This window comes from Rhynchophorus ferrugineus, unplaced genomic scaffold (genome assembly GCF_030347505.1).
Source record: "Rhynchophorus ferrugineus isolate W39M unplaced genomic scaffold, kcgeb_rfMv2 rfM2, whole genome shotgun sequence".
Lineage (NCBI taxonomy): Eukaryota > Metazoa > Arthropoda > Insecta > Coleoptera > Curculionidae > Rhynchophorus > Rhynchophorus ferrugineus.
In genome coordinates, this window is record NW_027472581.1 from 87463787 (window position 1) to 87486123 (window position 22337).

At 32.5% G+C, this 22337-nt stretch overlaps 1 protein-coding gene and 1 non-coding gene across 2 annotated transcripts in view; one reads left to right on the plus strand and one right to left on the minus strand.

Annotated features, from left to right (window-relative positions):
- The window catches only part of LOC143190789 (alkaline phosphatase), a 349882-nt gene that overhangs the window by 193693 nt on the left and 133852 nt on the right, over positions 1-22337 (minus strand). Inside the window, exon 3 of the mRNA XM_076395357.1 lies at positions 10994-11168. Within this exon, the coding sequence (XP_076251472.1) occupies positions 10994-11168 (175 nt within the window). The remainder of the gene's footprint in view (positions 1-10993; positions 11169-22337) is intronic.
- On the plus strand, positions 19672-19774 carry LOC143192102 (U6 spliceosomal RNA). The gene has a single exon (XR_013004725.1). It is a non-coding gene; the product is annotated as a U6 spliceosomal RNA (small nuclear RNA).

The window sequence follows — 22337 nt, forward strand, 5'->3', positions numbered from 1 at the left end:
AGAAGTCCTACCCAATTCTTTTAACAGTGTTTGAATTAGAATTGATGGTACAACAAGAAAATGTTTGTCGATGTATTTACTTTGTATTTTTATAAAAGTTGGGGAAAAAGAAATTTCGGGTTTTTTCAATTTCCTGCTATCTTTGGAATATCTAAATTCATACAATTTTTATTACATTACACATTTTTAAACGCAAATTTTAAATTTGTAATATCTCCGAAAATATTTGTTTAATTTACATGCTGTAAGGAACCATATTGATCTATATTAATTGCACACTGTATTTAAGGTACTTAATTCGATAAGGATTAATGCCGTATTGCTTAAAATAGCTTCGTAAATAAGCCATTTTCTCACGTAAAAAGTAAACAATAAAAATGGTTAATATGGGTTATCCCTAAAAGATAAACATATACCATCGCGGACTTTTTTGTAGACCTTTTTATGGTGTACAATACTGTAGTACATTAATTTGATCTAACTCGTAGGGTTAGGCAGCGTTTTTGCTAATTGCTAAATAAGCCTAAAAAAATAGGTTAATTTACGACATCACGTTAGAAACCTCTAAAATTAGCAATGTTGCCTTAGTATATTATGCATGTATTATACATATGAACCTTCCTCTTGAATCACTCTATCTATTGAAAAAAACCGCATCAAAATCCGTTGCGTAGTTTTAAAGATTTAAGCGCACATAGGGATATAGGGACAGAAAAGGCGACTTTGTTTTATACTATGTAGTGATTATGCATCTTAATTTTTTATTAGGTACCAAAATTATGTACAACCTTTAACGTAATTAAAATTTCCAATCATACTTTACTTCAGCTTAAGTTTAAATTTAAGTTTAATTAAGTTTAAATATAATCGATTGCCTGGAGCATCATCAAAATGACATTACTTTCATTTAAAATTATATTATTGGGATAATGATGTTTCATATTTTTTTTAATAATTCTTCAAATGTTTTTTTGTACATTTAAAAATGTTTCAGACTGTCTTTAATATAAGTGTTATCTGATTTTATTAAATTATTTTCCTTTATATTGTCATGCCTTATGCGCCCTCTGGCGTCTCAAGCGCGCAAATCTGAATTACAATTTTATATGTGGAAGATTGCATTCTATGGTTTATACTAATTTTATATTTATAATAGTCTGACTGGGTAAAAGGAAAATGGTTTTTACGCTTTTCTATGCAAGTTTACCAAATTTTCTTTCATTAGAACCTTCGTCGGATATCAAGGAATATTGCATTTAAAACATAATGAGATAAACCACGAAGAGGTCTAATGGATCTTCAAGACATTGCTTTTAAAAGAATACAATTTCTAAAATCATGTAATAATATTAAGGAGGATTTATTATTTCAGTTTATGTATCTAGATGAGATATTTATTGTAAAATGGAGCATTGGGCTACTCCTCATTGGGCAAAATGCTAATAAAGAATGTAAAGACCACAAATACTCATAGAAGAAGGTAAACATTAGAGTAGCATTTTATCAGGATGTGTTTGCAATAATATTTGTTAATAATTCAATGAAGTTACATTATTTTTCATGAGTTTGTTAATAGGTAAATATAAATTAAATTATCGTGCTTTTTATAATTTACTTATATCTGTGCATATATGTGTGTAATTGTTTAGAACATACATGAGAAGGGAATAACGGTATAATATAATATAATGAGAATGAGAAATAGAATTTATGAGAAAAGTCTTGCAGATATAGCATATACATTAGAAGAAATAGAAGAAACTAAGAAGAAATACGGTGATATTAAAATGTTTTAACAAGGAAACACTGCAACCGAGGAAACAGGAACTAAACGTAAACTGTCAATATGTTCTCTAATGGAAGTAAAAATACATTACTCGGATATATTATAATTAATTAGGTAGGTTAGGACTCCAGAGCAAAACCAGTACATAAAAAAACGAGCTTAGAACTCTATAGTTGAAAAGAGTTTAATGTAAAGATAGTAAAATAACTCTATCTTATAAACTATTGTGCCTGTATTATTAAGTGTAGTTTAAGTTCTTCGTTATTTTATTTTAATTTATTCGTATAACGTTATTTTTGTTACATTATTATGTTTACATTTATCAGTGTTTTGTTATGTCAGAGTTAAAATAAACCAAGACCTAAATTTGGCTGTTTATTGGAAGGACTATATGTATCTTTAGTTAATGGTGTATATTATTTTTGAGGTGCCCTTGATAATAATTTGAATGGGTTAAAGGAATAATGCTTTTCTATGGTTTTCCATACAATGCTTTTTTTTTCATAAGAGTCTTTCTCCAACTTTAACAATTATTGGGCAGAAATTAGTTCCCCATTTTGGCGTTTAACGTCATTGTTTTCAGTTATTATTTCTCATTTATTTAGACGTATTACTTATGGTTGGTTAAATATTAAAAATGGTGAATAGCTGCGAAATACAACGAAGAGGAAGGAATCGAATAAAGAGAAAAAAATTGACGTCCGAAACGGAGTCCTTACAATTCCGTTCCTAATATTCAATCGAAAAATCAGTATCCGAGAACTATTCAGATATAGAAAGTTTTTTCCCATTGATGTCTATTATAACGAGAACATTTCGAGATAGCGTGGCGTGGGTCCTGCGAATCCGCAGTTGGCAAGTAGGACATCCAATCGACTCTTCATCGTTAGTTTCTAAGCAAATCCCGAAAGCGGACATTTTAACAGTAACGTCAAGTGGAATTGAACGATGCTTTTAGGAAATTCGGTTATGTTTGTTTTATTTCTTTCGGCTGTTTTGGCCTCGCCCGAACTTTCCTCCGCATTGGGAAGTCTTTCTTTACAGCTTTCAATACAGATATTGCATTTCCACTTGTTCGATTTTGATTTTGATTTTTTTTTATTTAATTTTATTTCATTTATATACTAAGGACGACAAGATATTTTAATTTTTTAAAATTAATTACATCTTACACTAGATATGTTTAGTACAATCTGAATTTACAAATTAATTCATTACTGCTGTTATTTTGTATTTGCGTTAATACACAAGCAAGGCGAGTATGGGATTAATACATCAATACGTTTGTCCCTAATTAAAATGCTTCTCTTGTGCAGCTCTTCGTTGGTTATGTTGATAAGAATTGTAAACGTGGAATTTTGTTTTGGGTGCTTTAAAATACTAGTTAGCTTGATATTTTGGTGATTGACTGATAAACCAATATATTTGATTTTAGGTAAAATTGACAGCATCTTCTGATTAACCAGTATAGTTGTTTAACTTTGAGTGCATTCTGCTCTGCTTTTTGTTTAACATGCTGTTTTCAGTTTAAGCTACCATCGAGATATATTCCGAGGTATCTAGCTGATTCTGTTTGGGTAATTGGACAACCATCAAATGATATAATTAGATTTTTGTCATTTCGCCGCATCAAAAAAATAACATGGACCTATTTGGAGCTATTAAGTCGTATTTTCTAATCTTTTCCAGTCTCTGGTCCATTTGTAAATGTTGTTGACCGCGGCTTATATGTCTCCTATAGCCTTAGATAGAGACACATCTTTTGCTATGATAACTGTCGCAACGGCAAATGTTCCAAATACTCGTATTTTGTTGTTGGGATATCAGCGGTATAGAGTAGATATAGCAATGGTCCCAAAACACCATCCTGTGACACTACAACCGAAATAGGTGTAAGTGTTGAAAATATCCCATTCTTCCGAAAATATATGATTCCAATACTCGACAATTTTCCAGTTAATTCCTCAATAGAATTTCCTCAAGAATATTACAGCACAGAATTTCTTTTATTCGAATTCCCTTTGAAATGAGCAGCGAAGACGGTGAACGCAATGGAAGCACAAAAGAGGTTGTCACCGACGAAAATATTTTAAAAAATCCACAAAATGGTTTCGAATGAGCGCAAATTGAAATTGAATGAAATAGTAGATACTCTAAAGATATTTATTGAACGTGTACGTCATATCATTCACGAATATTTGGGTATGAGAAAGCTCTGTGCAAAGTGGGTGCGGCGCGAGCTTACTTTTGACCAAAAACAACGACGAGTTTATGATTTGAAACAGTATTTGAAGATCATAAAGTGTAAAAAACCCGAGTTTTTGCATCGATATGTGACAACGGATGGAACATGGCTCCATCATTTCACTCCGAAGTCCAACCGACAGTCATCTGAGTAGACTGCACAAGATGAACCCGCTCCAAAGCGTGGGATGACACAACAGTCGGCTGGCAATGTTATGGCGTTTTTATTTTGGGGTGCGCATGGAATAACTTTAATTGACTACCTTGAAAAAGGAAGGACCATCAACAGCGACTATTACATAGCGTTATTGGACCGTTTGAAGGACGAAATCGCCGAAAAACGGCCGCGTTTAAAGAAAAAGAAAGTGCTGCTTAACCAAGACAATGCACGGGTCAAAAGTCAGTGAAAAGGACTGCAAAAATCCATGAATTGTGCCTCGAATTGCTTCCCCATCCACTTTATTCTCCAGATCTGGTCCTCAGCGACTATTCCCTGTTCTCAGATTTCAAAAACATACTCGCTGGTAAGACATTTTCGTCGAATGAAAAGGTGATCGCCGAAACTGAGGCATATTTTGAAGCAAAATACAAAAATTACTACAAAATGTTATAGAAAAGTTGGTGGGTCGCTATTATCAGTGTATCACCCTTGAAGGGAATTATGTTGAACGAACACGAACTAATTTTTAACACATATACACATACATGATAATAGAGTATCATATGGTTAATGTATTTTCTCTACGAAACGTAGCAAAGTAGCTGCATTACATTTCCGATGTTATCTTAATAGAGCTGTCATATACATTTTAGGCCCTAGGTAACATTGCACAGATGCATCGTGTATCGTCCGCAATCGTTAATGATGTCTTTATACAGATACGTAAGCATTATCTGATCGGCCGGCATCGTGTTGTGCGGGGAAACAATGCTGATGTCTTTTTGAAACGCGGAAATTGGAAAAATCCAATCCGATTTCCAATAACATTACAGATACGCAGAAGATGTAAAAACGAATCAAATGTAGGACAAAAAGAAAATTGGGGTTTTCGACTTCGACCATACAATCAACGGTTTAATGCAAAAACAGCAAACGGCCAAGATAAGCACCGACAAACAAAAAGGGGATAAGTAATCGCCATCTCCGTCCGCCCTTAGGGCTCCGACTTTTTCGATATCAATGACTTGTTAAAATTTTATCTTTATTGTCATAATGCAATACTTATTGAAAGTGTGCCATATAACAACAAGGCGATATAATTTTTTAACCAACCTCAAGAAAAAAATATATACATATATTTAATGTAACGTATGTTCGCAGATTTCTCCATCAAACTTAGACTTGTAACACAAAAAAAGTTTTTAAAGTAAAACATATACATAATAATCGTTGTAGTAACTAAATAAAAATAAAAATAAACCTTATGTATTTTCACCTAAAAATAAACCTTTGCTGCTTACTATATACACAATTTAGCTTAAAACCTACTACTACTTCTACCAACTGATCAGTTTGAAGTCGGTGCCGATCCCAAATAATACAAAAATAATAATATAATTTAGTGACCTATACACAAAATTAAGTTACGAGCAAAACCAATCTAACAGTAGATAGGCTAAGTAAGGTTTATTTTTATTTTAATTTAGTGATTACAGCGATTATTATGTATATATATTTTATTTTAAATATTTTTTTTGTATTAAAAATCTAAGTTTTATAATTTTTTACTTTTTGGTGAGTTCCTTATTTATAGTTTGAATTCGGTTCAATTTTTTAAAAAATATCTTTATATTCTACATTACAAAATGTAAAATGAATCCCGACTACTCAATGAGTTGCGTCGGTAATACCTTTCAGTTTTATTTTTGCTAAGAAAACATGTTATGCATAACCAAATGTTCAAATTTATTTATACAAAATATTGGTCATTTAATTCTTTGTCCATCTCTAATATTGATTATAAATAACATTTCAAAAAATAGTTTCTCTTTGAACTAAACTATTGGCATCCAAGTGATTTGAACACCCTTTTTTAAATGCTTTTTCTGTATGAAACAGCGCTTTGTTATGCTGCAGAAACACCTTATTATGTTTCTGATAATATTGTGGAAGTTTTTCAATCAATGCATGGTTCAAATAGGTAATTTGCTATCGCCAGCGATCACTATTAATTGTTTCTCCCGTTCAGTAGTTTTTAATATACGACACTAACCGAACCCCACCAGGCACAGAGCATGACCTTGCAGCTGATGGGCCTCGATAGGTGATAACCATGGGCTATTTCTCTAAAAATTATTACCCGGTACTATTTGTTGCAGAACGGACTTTCTTTTATACCTTTAAAGCAGCATATCATTAACGATTTTTCTATTTTCTAAATGTTTGTCGTTTAGATCATGTAGCACCTATCTTTCCATGTTTTGGATCTTTCTCGTCACTCATAGTTAACTTTTCGGTCTATTTTTTTTTCAGTTTCGGTTGTGTCTTCATCCAGTAATTCCTGCAGTTCCGTATCTTCAAGCGTTTCCGGTCTACCAGGACCTACTTTTGCCTATACTTTGAAATCACCACATTCAAATTGTCGAAATTACCTTTCACATGTTCTTGTAGTGGGAATATGCTGACCGTTACTTGACATTAGAAAAAAAAATCAAATCTATAACGGTTTGATTTTGGCCGAATTTCACTTTTGTAGTAAAGAGATTAATATCAGTAGAATAAAATGACATATGTATCCTAATCATTACTACATACCTATGATTAGTAAAATCGGTGAGACCAAACTGGAAAGTAATTACCGACACACCTAGTAATTGGCCACTTTTTATTATAAAATTAAACTTTCGAATGTAATATCTGTTCTTACATTTTGTTTCTAAAATAATTGTAAATAATAAAGTACATTAAAACAGCATTACGGAATACATTTTTCAAGACTGTTCAGTAATGTATGTTAATAGGGTAACAAGAAGAATATTTTGATTGATATAACATTTATTCATATATATAGCATATATTATTAAGTAATTTTGTCATTTTATGTTAATATATTTATGTTTTATATTGTCTTGGCAATTATTAGATTTCCGAATTTCTAACTCTATCCATCTTGAAATCCTATTACATTTTCAACCAACAGATTTAACGCGTCAATTGAAAAGTTCCCGGCCTACCATACTAAAAGAAATTTTTTGCCATTTTTTCTTTTTATTCACCATTTCCTTTAAGGGTGATACAATGATTATAGCGACCCTCCAACTTTTCGATACCATTTTTGTAGTACGATTCGTCCTCTGTTTCAAAGTAGGCCATTTTTTCGGCGATCACCTTTTCATTCGACGAAAATGTCTTACCAGCGAGCATTCTTTTGAGATCTAAGAACAGGAAATAGTCGCTGTGGGACAGATCTAGAGAATACGGTGGATGAGGACGCAATTCAAAGCCCAATTCATTTTTACCATCGTATTCACTGACTTGTTAGACGGTGCATTGTCTTGGCGAAGCAGCACTTTCTTTTTCTTCAAACGCGGTCATTTTTCGGCGATTTTGTCCTTCAAACTGCCCTATAAGGCTATGTAATAGTCGCTATTGATGGTCCTTCCTTTTTCAAGGTACTCAATGAAAATTATTCTATGCGTATCCCAAAATACAGACGCCATAACCCTGCCAGCCGACTGTTGCGTTTTCTTATGCTTTGGAGCGGGTTCATCGTGTGCAGTCCACTCGGATGACTGTCGATTGGACTTCGGAGTGAAATGATGGAGCTATCTTTCATTCACTGTAACATATCGAGGCAAAAACTCAGGTTTCCTATGCTTGATCATATTCAAACACTGCTCCGAATCAGCAACGTTGTCTTTGGTCAAAAGTGAAAATTCGCGCAAAAAAAAGCGAAGCACAAAGCAAAAGTCGAAATTAGGAGGAGAACAATCCAGTAGCACTAAAATATAAAATTAGCTTTGCACTGGCACTTGTCAATTCACATTCATTAAGACGAATAGAATTTTACAACACAACATAGATCCAAACCATTAAATATGCCTTTTCTTTATGAAAATTAATACAAGAAGGAATTCATACAAATGGAATAACATTTATCAGCTAGTATTGACTATTTGGAAAAATTTGATTAGGCATTTTCAAAGGCTATGTCTTCTAGTTTAGTCATGATTCAAAATTCATTATCAGATTAAATACGGCAAATATATCTTTTTCCCGCCGTTTTTTTTTTCAGGAAATTAGTTACTCTCTTAATGATTTTTTAGTTTTTATTCTTTCCAAATTGATACTGAATGTTATTATTTTTAATAACTGTTAACATTTGTTCAGCATTTCCACAATTATATCTACGCAACTTCATATTACTAATTAGAAATAGATATATCCTTCAGACCTAACACGACACGCAAGGTTTATGTGAAACCAAATTGTTAACTGCTATCTTAAAGTAACAAAACACCACCATCTGCTCGCAAAGCGTTCGAATGCCATAATTGGATTAGTTGATTAGTCGACTATTGGTAATACTACTCGCTATAATAGATGATTGAATACAATCTGAATCGATCATTATATCCTTCACTAACTCCGTCTATATTAGCGTAAAGTTATATTGCTTTCAAATATTATGGAATCAAGATGATTTATTGTTCGTGTACATGTACGCATGTCTGTATAGCTGTTGCTATATTTGCTTACATCAATGTTTGTATGTATATAAAAACAATATACCTATTTTAAACAACATTTTAATGGTAAATTTAAAAGGTTTTATTAATACATAATGAGTAACTTACATACAATAATCTAACATATAATATCGATAAAAACTCAACAAAAACAATAATTTTATATTTTTATAATATCATACTCTGAGGTATAGATAGAGAGTTTTGTTTAGTTTCTTTGTCGAGTGCTCTAAACGAATTGAATTTTAAATATTTAGATCCCCAGCCTTCCTCAATTTCCAATATATTCCAGAATTTCGAGGGAATCTCATATTTTACGTAATTAGTTTCATTAATAAAGTTCGTATTTTAATTATTTACTAGTCGATTTCATCAATAAACTAGTTTAGATAATATTAACTGACTAAAAAATTAAAAAGTTAAACATTTTTTTGTTTAATGAAATCAAAAACTGTCTGCTTCGAATAAACTCAACTTCATATTAACTTTTTATATGCCTTTTGGCATTAAAAATTTTAAAAACGTTTAATAGCGCTATTCAAATTAACTTGTCTTTCATTAGAAAGCTGAAGAGGCTCATTAATAATTAAATATTTTTAGACACGTTCTTTTTTACCTTAATTAATTAGAATATTTCATTTTAAAAAACTAGGCATCACCAATTTCGACTTAAATTTCATTGAAATTTAGAGTTTTGTGAATTATTCTTTCGCCAATAAAATATGTCTTATATCAACTTATTGAGAGTTGGATTAAACTGTAGTATCAAACATTTTTTTAATTTAATTATTATATTGTTACTAGTCGTTTCCGACTAACCGATAATTTGTCTTAATGATAACTTAAATCTAGGTATATAACTAGTAGGACCCATCGGCCAGTTTGTGGTGAAATAATGTTTATACATATCACTGCTGTGATTTAATATATGCACCTCACTACATAACGCTATACAAGATCAGATGGTTTGATTCTCTTGAATCTGTATCCTGCTCTGTTGGTATCCAAAAGTTTCAATACTTCAATGTTCTCATGAGAATGGAGTCTTTTCTCATGCCTCCTTACAATTATCTTGATTTCTTGACTGGCTCTAGGTATCTATAAATACTCCCTCAGCACTTTGTTCTGAAAAATTTGTGTTTTGTTTATGTTACTCTTTGCAGAACATCACCTTAATTGAACTTCGTATGTCCATATAGGTTTCAGTATTTGCTTATATAATAACAATTTATTATGTAGTGATAATTGTGATTTTCTTCCATTTGGCCAATACAGTTTTCTTAAATTCTAATTCCAGTTTTTACTTTTCTTTTTTATATGTCCCCTCTAGCGAAGTTTTGCATCAAGATTAATTCCGAGATATTTAGCGTTGCTGCCATGTAGAGTTATAGTATTATTCAAGGTTCATGGTGCTTGTCTGATGCACCATGGTCTGATTGCAGGTGAACTGCACATGCACAGATTTAGTTTCGTTAATTTTCATTTTCCGAACTTGTGTCCAATTATTTATATTGTCCCTTGCCTGTTGTAATTTTCGTGGCTACTTCAGTATTCTCTCCGACAGCTATAATCGCAGTATCATCAGAAAATGTAGCCATCATAATATTCTCTATTTGTGGTGTATCACAAGTGTAGATAAAGCGTTGGTCCATGTACACTTCCTTATGGTACACCTGTTTTAGCTTCTTTTTTTTTAGAGTAAGCTTCTTCTTGTTTAATTCTAAACATTCTGGCTGTAATGTACGATTTTAGTAGTTCGGTGTGTTGTTGTGCTACATCTAAGAACATGACTGGTACAATTATTAGGAAATTACTTAATAATGTTGGCTTAGATTTGAAAAATAATTAAATTCGTAAAGTTAATAATGGTTTTCGATTTTTTTTACATTTGTTAAAGTATTCTTTTACCAACTATGGGTTTATGTGGATTGAACATACTATTTAACATGGGCTCCGAACCACTGACCAACTTAGAAATTATCCCAAAAGAGATCCTGTCTTACCCAGCCTGATTACTGGACTATTTTAATTTTCCTTGTCGGATTTTACACCAAGTACAATCACAAATATTAAACAACCGTCCTGTTGCCTTTACCACTGCGCCACCAAGCCGAATTTTGAATTGTTTACGATAAATATTTGAAGAATTGTCATTTCACGCATCAAATACTCGTTGAAAAAGTGTAAAGGCGACTTCAAAACATCCAATTCCGCTCCCCGTTCTATGCGTTTCAATCATGCAAAAGTAACAACATTGATAAAAATGAACGTTACCTGATTCCTGCGCCCAGTCGATCAAAGAAGGCACCCGCGAGGAAAAACTGGAAAAGCAATTCTCGAACTTGCCCCTGGCGTCTAGGCCGACTGTCTCGAAGTTCGTTTTCACGCCGCACATGAGCGCCGTTGCACAAGCCGACGACTCGCCGATCTGGGCGTCCATGTTGTAAGTCTGCAAGTGAAGGCAAAACGATTACAGGTAAATTCTGCTCAGTTTAGGGCGAATTTAATTCACCGTACGGAAATTAATGCGGAACGTGGTGTTTTAGTGCGCGAACTTTGTTTGTCGACGAATTAATTTTGGAAACGGTTCCATTCTCGGATTGTTTTTATTGACAGAACTTACCAAACGTCCATAACTCTCCCGATTTTATTGCAGTTGCGAATCGCTGTCAGTTCTCCGTAGTTCTTAATGCATTTTTTTCTGTGTATATATGACATTTTAGTTTTGCTCAATTAACTATTTTAAATTATAATTACAACAAGATTACAAATTCCGATCAACCTTTGGAACCAAATACATGGGATCTATATATATATATATATATATATATATATATATATATATATATATATATATATATATATATATAGTTTAGAATTTTATTGAAAATAATTTTTAGCGTGTTGCAGCTGCACTGAATATTAGTATGTACAGTTAATCTGACGGAAATGGTAACTAAAACTCGTTAAACATTTAAGAAGGACAATTCATAGAAAAAGTTAACATTTAGGAACAAAAAGAATTTTGTACCACGGCTACGTACCAACTCAAAATATTATCAATGTAAATAAAACTTCAAGAAATTGCATTAAAGGAACAACATATTCATGTGAGTTTTTTCTCATTAAGATTCAAAAGAAGCCCGGAAAATGTGTTCTTAGTAATCTTCGGAACTCTATTTAACTAAAATTTCTCAAGACATTAAATCTACAACCAAACAAATAAATCTAACTTTCTTTTTCCAAAATGATAATTAGTTTAAACGATAATTTTCGTATTTGTCAAAAAAGAAGGCCGAATCCCAATTTCATTTTCTATTAGAGAATATCGGCGCCTAAAAAAAACTTAATAACTCTTCGTAAGAATGTGGCGAAAAATATATCACCTGAGTGACAATTTCAGGAAGATTTTGTCAAACAAAAAATGAAATATCGACTCCAAAAATAAATGGAGGACCTTCGTCACACGTCAACCCATTTAGCCGATCAATTTTAGCTTGTCTTCCCTTCGCCGTCCTTAATTGTAATTACGAGCCGTACAAAATAAGAGATCGTTAATTATGGAAAAATGTGTAAATTAATTAGAAAGTAATTTATATATTATATCACCTTGAATTTTTCTGATAATATTGTTTAGCATCCACCATCAAACATAAATCCCAGCAGAGAAAAGCAAGAACCTAAGAACTGCAATATTCAGATTAAAAACGCTCTTGGACCTACGGTTCATATAAATTTTATTAACTATTTTATTATACCATGTCCTGTCAGTTATTTAAGTACCTGACCACCTATTAGATAACATAGTATCCCCTTTTTGATACAAACATTTTTATTTGGTACATATATTGATACAAATATGTTTGAATTAGGTAAGACACCGTAAAAGTATATGCTAAGTATTCATTATAACAAATACACATTTATGCTTTTTCTGTTCCCTCATTTTATTATGATAGGTTTATTTGTGACCTTAAGAGTACAGAGAAATATGCTGTTTTTAGCCAATGGAACTAATTTATTTATCCATTAAGAATGATACCATATAACTAAATTAATTTTAATAAACAGTCGTGATAGATTTCTCTACTTTTGATGAACAACATCTCGTCTTAAATTTAATAGGAAACGCTATTACGGTGGCAAATATTAATATATTATATGACGACGTTAGGGCTGCAAGGAATTATATTAGAAATTCTTCTGTGTTTCATGGGGGAGCAGTCAGCGGTATGTGGTTTGAAGGTATGTCGTTAACAACACTTAAGCAGTCTAACACGAGATCAAAATTTCGCATTTAGCGATGTAATATAACTATATATTTCCGACATATTTAGGCTTTGGATCTATTAGTTTCTCGTAAAACTGATTTAAACTGAAATATTGTACCATTAAGGTTGTGTTATTAATTAGAGTGAAATAATATTAAAGGTATGAAAGAACAAAGCCATTATTTTGCTGAATATTTTGTTGAAAATAGTGTGTGGAAACACATGTTTTTAATAAAATAGGTAACTACAAGTACCACGCTAATCAAAATCAACAGATAACCAAAGAGTAGTTTAAATGACACTATGTTCTTTTGAGGCTGATTGTAGTACCAGAAATATCATAAACTCACTCTGCTGAAGATTTCATCTGACTTCGACCAAATATAACTTTCTAATATATGATACAAATGTTTATTGATCTGAAGTTGATACAGTTCATGAGAAACCTCCGTAAGTTTTAATAATACTTTAGAAAAGCAAATATATATATATATATATATATATATATATATATATATATATATATATATATATATAAATGAATCGTTCGTAAGTCCCGCTAAAACCCGGGAACGGCTGGAAGTCCAGCGAAGGTTTAAAAGGCGAATAAATATGAGGGTGCTTGCAGTTAAATAAAAACAACTATTTTGTTTTTTCTTTGATGTCGAGGATCGAATCCGACAATCTACGTGCCCGAGGACTTTCTTCCTTCGGTGATCCTTTGTGATAGTGACATTTCAAATTATGTGCTCTTTTTTTTGTTGATTTTTTGTGATAGTGACACTTTACTGCTAAGTGACAAGACCGCAGAAATATAACAGCTGTTTCCAGATGACATTATTTGGCGCTATACATAATATACAGGACAATTCCATGCCCACTTTCCCACAGTTGACCCAAAATTGCATCCAAACACATCATACATTAACCTTGCGGAGTTTTCAACTACAATTCATTTTGTATGGTTGACGGCAAGGGTTCCAAGCCATACCCAAGAGACCTAACTGCTGAAACCATAACGGGAAATGATGGATACCCGTTGTATCGTCGGCGATCAGTTGCGGACAATGGACTATCGGTAGTTGTGAAGGCAAGAGGACAAAATGTTGATGTAAATAATCGTTAGATCGTGCCATGCTCGCCACTATTATTCAAAGCTTTTGAGACTCACACAAATGTAAGATATTGTAACTCTATGAAGTCGATAAAGTTCATATATATATAAATATGTTAACAAAGGTGGCGATATATCCATCTTCGCTATAACCACTGCAAATGACGAAATATCACAGTACCAGAAGGGTCGCTAGGTAAGTAGCAACTAAGCAATTTGGAATACCTTTTCATTTGCGATCTATGAAAGACACCCTACAGTAGTCCATTCAGAATATGGTCAGGAGGAAAAAAGTCGAGGATCTCAATGTCTCTCACATCTTCTTCTTCAGAATCGTCTTCAGAATTTTCTTCCGGGATAATTCCTTCAAATCAGTCGACACCATTATAAAACAGGGCGACGTAGTCAACTATTCCACGGAGTTTTTAAATTCACTGGAATTGCCTGGATTACCAACTCACAATTTGAAGTTCAAAGTTGTCATCATGCTGCGTAATGTTAATCAACCTCGACTGTGCAATGGAACAAGACTGGCTGTGAAAAAGATGATGAATAACGTCATTGAGACAACAATCATAAAGGGAAAATACAAAGGACAGGATGTTTTGATCCCGCGTATACCAATGATTTCAAAGGATTTACCATTCGATTTTAAACTTTTACAATTTCCAGAACATCTGGCCTTTGCGATGACCATAAATAAATCTCAAGGCCAGTCGTTGGAAGTTTGCGGAATCAACTTGGAGTTTCCCTGTTTCGCGCATGGACAACTATAGGTCACGTGTTCGCACGTCGGAAAACCGTCATCTTTGTTTATTTACGCACAGAACAAAACAAAAACATAGTTTATCAGAAAGCTCTAAATTGATTAACAAACTGTATCATAACGATGTGACTCTAAATATCTAATTCAAACTTTATAAAAAGCCAGTCATTCAGGAAAACTCTGTTTTTTAACTATGAAACATCATGTATAATTAATCGAAAATAATAATAAAAATTCGTTCTTAGCGAGCATTTTTTTAATTAGTTATGGATTATTAGGTCTTTTATTTATCCATTGAGGCAGTAGGAAGTCTGCCGGGTCAGCTAGTAACATATAAATTATAATTTTTTAAACAATAATATATGGTATGTTAGTTTTTCTAGCAGATTTAATAACTCAGTCTCGTCTGGAATACATGAAAATGTTAAACAAAAAGATAATTTATTACTTGTGTTGCTTAATATTAATGGAAAAACTTTTCAGACAATCTTCGTCTTGCAGTTCTCAAGTAATTAGAATCCCTGTTCATTATGATTGTTTAAGTACGTGTAAAATTACTGCAAACATATATACGAGAAATGTATATACAAGTATAGTAATAAAAGTTACGTCACCATGAATTATTTCTACAAGAAATGTAAATTTTTAACTGGTTTATTTAAAATACATCAAAATATATATCTTGGTTATGATTCAAGTAATATAAATACTGTGAATTAATTTTATATTTTATATTTGTTGGCTGGTAATTATCATGACGATATTATGATATGCGAGTATAATGTTAGTACAACTTGGCAAATAACAAAAGGGAAGGAGAAATACTACCAGAGTAATTGATTGAGACCAAGTCAACTTGTTATGTCTTAGTATCTGTATCTTATTCCATGTCTAGTATTGTAGATTTGTGATTTGTGGACTAAATAAAACTACAGATTCTAAAAAAAGACACTTTGAGAAACAAATAAAAATTTAATTAGTAAATTCTTTCGAAAATGTCAAACTCTTGCACTATGTAACATTCTCTATTAGAAAAAAGAAGTTCTAACACACCTAGAGTATTAGCCAGATCTATGTTATACTTTTTATGACTACATTGCCCGAGAATGAAAATAATTTTGATTAACATTATAAATCACCATAAAATTTATCGATAAACTACTGCTTGGCAATAAAAGTATATATTTTCCATGTTCTGCAAATTCATTTTCAATATTACCATACATATTACAATGACAACATTTAACCGTAACCTATCAAGTAATTTTTCGTTCATATTAGTCCTAAAATCCTGATCTAAGGTTTTAGACCTAAACTGAATTAGTATTTGATTAATTTACTCTCATTGGTGCACCCCACATTGTTTTAAAGCTCAGCACAGTTTTCATACATAAATTAGCTATGTTAGTTCAAACAGTGTTGTCGTTGAAATGCTTTTCTTTAAATTGTATGTTCACGCAATATCTCTGGTTGTTTCAATCGCCATATTGTAGTCGACTCCGTAATCATAATGACAACTTTTTGTACTTTACTTACAGTTATCTCAATACTATGTAGTGAGTAGTCTGAAGTAGTAATATTATTACTACTTCACATTTAAGGATATCACTGAGATAAGGGAAATGTAATTAACAAGTCAATTGAACCCAGGCTTACCATAGTAAAATACATGTTTTTGGCAAAATTAGTTTCTTTCTTCTTCAACATAATTCCTTTCGAGGGTGATACACTGATTATAGCGATCCTCCAACTTTTCTATACTATTTTTGTAGTACGATTTGTCTTTTGCTTCAAAATAGGCCACAATTTCGGGGATCACCTCTTCATTCGACGAAAATTTCTTCCCAGTAAGCATTTTTGAAATCTGAGAACAGGAAATAGTCGTTGGGGGTCAGATGTGGAGAATACTGTGGATGAGGAAGCAATTCGAGGACCAATTCATGGATTCTTGACACGGTACGTTGTCTTGGTGAAGCAGCACTTTCTTTTTCTACAAATGCGTCCCTTTTTCGGTGATATCGTCCTTCAAACGATCCAGTAACGCTATGTAATAGTTCTTCTTTTTTCAAGGTAGTCAATGAAAATTGATTGAATTCATGCGCATCCCAAAATACAGATAAGATACAAATAAAAATACAAATTAATGATCCCACAGCTGTCAAATTTATACACGCATCTTTTGAGAGTTAGGGCTAACTGAAGAACATATGGATTTAATTCTAATAGCACCATCTATGTGTCAGGCCGGGGACTTTTCAATTGACCTGTTATAACCCAAGGACCCACGTAGATAAGTTTTAAAAATTCATATTCGTTACTATATCTTATTGAGAAATGTAGGATTTGAGAATCTAGTTCAATGGCAGATATTTTGTTAAATATTATATTTTGTTAATACTTTATCAAAGACTATTATACTGGTACTGTTACTATTAGTCACTATAGTATCATGGAATGTCAATAAACTATATGGAGTATTTTAAAAAATAACACTTATTGCATGAAACATGCAAAAATGTCTAAATTTAATTAACAATGATTTTAGTATATTTGTGATTATACATTATATATATATATATATATGTCTTTAACAAATAGTTTCTTTTTATAGTTCCATTTTAGTGAACAGTTTGGTGGTAGACAATTTGAAAATGCTGCAGAAGGTGTAGAATTAAGTGACTAAATGAAACAAAAAAATAACGAATAAAAGAAACCCTTGTACTCAACTTACAAAAACATTATAAAAACAGTTACTTTATTATTTCTCTTTATTATTATTTGTGCTATATAAAATATATACGTAATTATTAAAAAAAGTCAATAAATTTCTTCTTTTGCTAGACACGGACATTTTTTACCTTAAAGAAAAATAAATAAGAGCTACAATATAATCGGGAACATTGTCCTTTATAAGTTATGTTGTTATCGTAGCCTATATCTCTGGTTATATTTCGTATTTATTATTCCAGTTTTTACCGTAACAACAGAAAATACGAGAACATTCGAGATAAACAAAATGGAGCAAATACGAACGTCAAGCCTAATGGCAGAGATAGGAAAAATCATCTTTGATAAAAAATCGCATTTCAATCGATACCCGAAAAACACTAATAGCCTCGAATCGTAGAAAAAGTTGGCAATATTTCTGTGACTGGCACCGGAGCGGATGATGTAAAACCGAGTTTAATATCTTTTGTTTAAACCGTCGTTGGCTCTATGCTAATGTGCCCGTTCGTAGTTTCGTCACGTGCTCGACATGTAATGAATAAAAAAAGTTGCGTTTAATGGATCTATGTCCGAAAAACACGTATCCGTTTTTTTCTCTCTGTCGTTCTCTCCTGATTCCCCACAGAAAAAAATACCCGAAATGGAATAAAACCCCGTCGCATTTAAAGAAACTTGAAAACTTTTCCCATTTTCTGAAAATTTCTTGTTTCGAATTAACCTTGCGGCGACAAAAAAATGGGGAAAAATAACATGGTTTGGTAATTAAAAAATTCCCTGAAACTGTGACCGGATGAGATCTATTTCAAACTGAAAGTATTTAGAAATTTACTTTATAAAGACACTTGAAGTGGATATTTTTATGGAATAATGTTGGAAAGCATTTAGAAAATGACAAAGTCCACTTTCGAACTTACAGGAATATATATGTGCCAAAAAGGTGATAGAGAGGCTTTAATATGAGATCTGGTCAAAAAAATAAAACGATAATTTTTAAATTTTGTAAATGATAAGCATACTACTCTAATTGGCATTGTTTTTTTTTGTTCGCCGTTACAAGCATGCCGAGCGAGTTAATCTATACATTTTAATTAACAGGTCAACACAATTATAGCACTTCGAGTGAAGCACTTCTGTTACTGTGAAAAAAATGGATAAAAAGGAATTTCGCGTGTCGATAAAATATTGCTTTTTGAGGAAAAAAATACAGTTGAAGAAACAACTTGGCTTGATGCCGAGTTTCCGGACACTGCCAAAGGAAAATCAACCATCAAGATATGCTAAGTTTAGATGTGGTGAAATAAGCATCGAAGACGGTGAACGCAGCGGATGACCAAAAGAGGTTGTTGCCGACGAAAACATTAAAAAAATCCACAAAATGATTTTGAATGACCGCAAGTTGAAATTAAATGAAATAACAGACACTCTAAAGATATCAACTGAACGTGTACATCATACCATTCACGAATATTTGGGTTCTAAAGTTCTATGCAAAATGAGTGCCGCGCGAGCTCACTTTTGACCAAAAACAAAGACGAGTTGACGATTCGGAGCAGTATTTGAAGATGATCAAACGTAATAAACCCGAGTTTTTGCGTCGACATGTGACAATGGATGTAACATGGCTCCGAAATCCAATCGACAGTCACATAAGATGAACCCGCTCCAAAGCGTGGAAAAACGCAACTCTCAAATCGCCGAAAATTGCCTCATTTGAAGGAAAAGAAAGTGCTTCCTCACCAAGACAATATACCGTGTCAGAAGTCCATGAATTGGCCTTCGAATTTCTTGCTCATCCTCCGTATTCTCCAGATCTGGCCCCCAGTGACTATTTCTTGTTCTCAAATATTAAAATAATGCTCGCTGGGGAGAAATTTTCGTCGAATGAAGAGGTGATCTTCGAAACTGAGGCCTATCTTAAATCAAAGGACAAATTTTACTACAAACATGGTATCGAAAAGTTGGTTAGTCGCTATAAGCAGTGTATCATTCTTGAAGGGATTTATGTTGAATAAAAAACACTAATTTTGCATAAAAAAATGTGTTTTGCTATGGTAGGCCGCGGACTTTTCAATTGATCTAAAATCTAAATTGGAACTAAAATTGGAACGATACAGAGAAGATTAGCATGGCCACTACACAAGGATGACAAGCAAAATCGTGAAGCGTTCCATATTTTTCTCCTGAACACCTCTTCATATTCCCGGACGGTTCCAAAATCAATGACTATGTGGGACATCATTTACATCGGTGATGTCGGAAAGACACTTCAGGCTCCCCATCTCATCAAGTTTATTGACGGTTGAACTTAGTTATCGCCTCCGATTCAATGAGCTCCTTAAAGTGCCTCCAACCATATCTACCTCTACACCCGCTGGAGTGAACTAACCTCTAAAAAGGGCGACAAAACTGTCACCTATATGTGACTCCCTTCTCACTCTGGAATCATTGAAAATGAAAGAGCGGATTACTTAGACAAGAAGAGAGAGTACTTACTAAAAATTTCCTCTTATGGAGTAGAGATATGAATCATTTCAATTATGAATCATAACCATTTCTTCTTACTCTGACAAATACCTTGACCAAATATCTGAATGCTAGCATATCTGTCCTTTTTTAGGCTTTACTTTTCCTACTATTTGTCTAAAGCTAAATATAAGGTATGTTGCACTTCCTCCTCGTTCGAATCTATTCTGCTCACTCTTTTATAACGCTTTTCTCAATTTTTATAGCTTCTGTGCTCCCACCTTTTTTCATTATATTATATTTCTTCTAATTTCTCCATTTAATCGATTTTTGAGGACATTTCTCATATAAATATTGAATAAAAAAATTATTTATGTAAATATTTATAAATATTTTATGTAATTAACATTACATATTTAAAAATATCTGGATTTATTTAGTGTTTGTTTCCATTCAGTTCCCTTTACATTACCTATAGTATATTTCTCTTCAGTCTTGCTGTGATTTTTTTCTACATTTTTCAACAAGGCAGATCATTGAGTCTAGTGTTAGCATCTCATGAAGTCTTAACGTTAGCATCAAGGGGACTGTGGTTGAAAACGTGGTGTATTACAGCCAATGAAAGAATATCTGACTGTACAACTTTTACATTGCTTAGGATAACATGCACATTAATATATATTACTAATTGCCAACCTCCCCGCGTAGATGATGTTAAATATCTTGTTAAACGAATAAAATTACAATGTATTGACATTAAACTAAACTATAATAAATCGTAGCTTGTCAACATTACAATTTTACAAACCAATAATTGGTGCCTCATTATATTTAGCTCAATTTGGTCCTACGGAATCCATTTATAGAGTACTTCTAACAAATCTAATATACTCATCATTCAAGAATACCAAAACAAAAAAAAGTGTTGCTTCTTATGTTCAATTCTCCGTACTCTAACAAAGTAATATAGAGTGATATAGTGTAATATAGAGTTACTGTTAAGTATTTCGAAATAATGTAGGAGTAACTGAAACGTTTATGGGCAAGAGTTAAAGCAATATATTTTACACAGAAGATCATCTACTGAAGTCATATTCTATGTATCAAGTTTATAATAAATAGGACAATAAATACCTGGGAAATTCTTAAACAACTAAGAGAAATCTTTTATTATATCATCATTATTATTAATATCTTCGCAAATATAAATAAATAAATAAGGACTACATATATGGTAAAAAATATGGAAACTGTTAAAATATCGTTGAGGAGATAATGAATCGACCTCGAGTCGAAAACCGAAGTCGATCAATATCCAAATTGATAGCGTAAAAATAGAACAAATAAAGGCGTTTAAGTACGGGGTGTAATAAAGATGGATAGGTTGAGAAGTAAGGAAATAAGAAAATACCACAATACTGAATCAGTGATATAGAAAGGAGATAAGTCAGTTGTTACAGACAGGTAACAACTTGAAGAGAGTTAAAGAGAATACAGGAAGTAAGGACTGCACCCGAAAAATGTTTCAGAAATTGGAAAAACTCAGATCAATATAGAAAACAAAGACAAAAAATAAGTATAGATCGAGTAAGACACTAAACATAACACACCTATATGGTACAAAACGTGTTTTTATTACACACAAAATTAACATAACAACTGTAAGATAAATAAAGAACAGCAAATATAAACTTAATATATAATAGAAATAAATAAATCAATCTTAGAGTTATATAACAATAACCTTACAGGAATCCTAATAGTTAATAAAACCCTCGTAACGTAAATCATGCGAAATGTTTTATTTAAATGCATTGCGGTTTTTTTTGTCGGTCGACTTGGCCACATAACCAGTGCATTTGCAGTTAATTGTGGCCCCCTGCGTACGCGCTTATTTACTTCAATTACTTGGCCTTAATACGAGCGCCTAGTTGACCACATGCAAACTACGGTCCCGTGTTGTCGACAACGGCGACTAATCCCGCGGGTACAAAAGCGTTAGCGTCCCTCATATGAGGTCATTCGTCGGTTTTATCGTCTGAGAAATTCGACCGAACGTACGCTAATAAAATTTCATAAAACTACCCCGATGTTAGCGATTAAATTGTGATAATCATGAGGTATTTAAATGGGTATTAGGTTATTTTTATTTACACATTATAATAAGAGATTAGGAGAAATTATTTTGATTAAGAAGGAAACCTCTCTGAAATTGACAACATGTATATAAATAAAAATGAATGGCCGAAATGTACCTATGTGCATAACTTCCTCCTT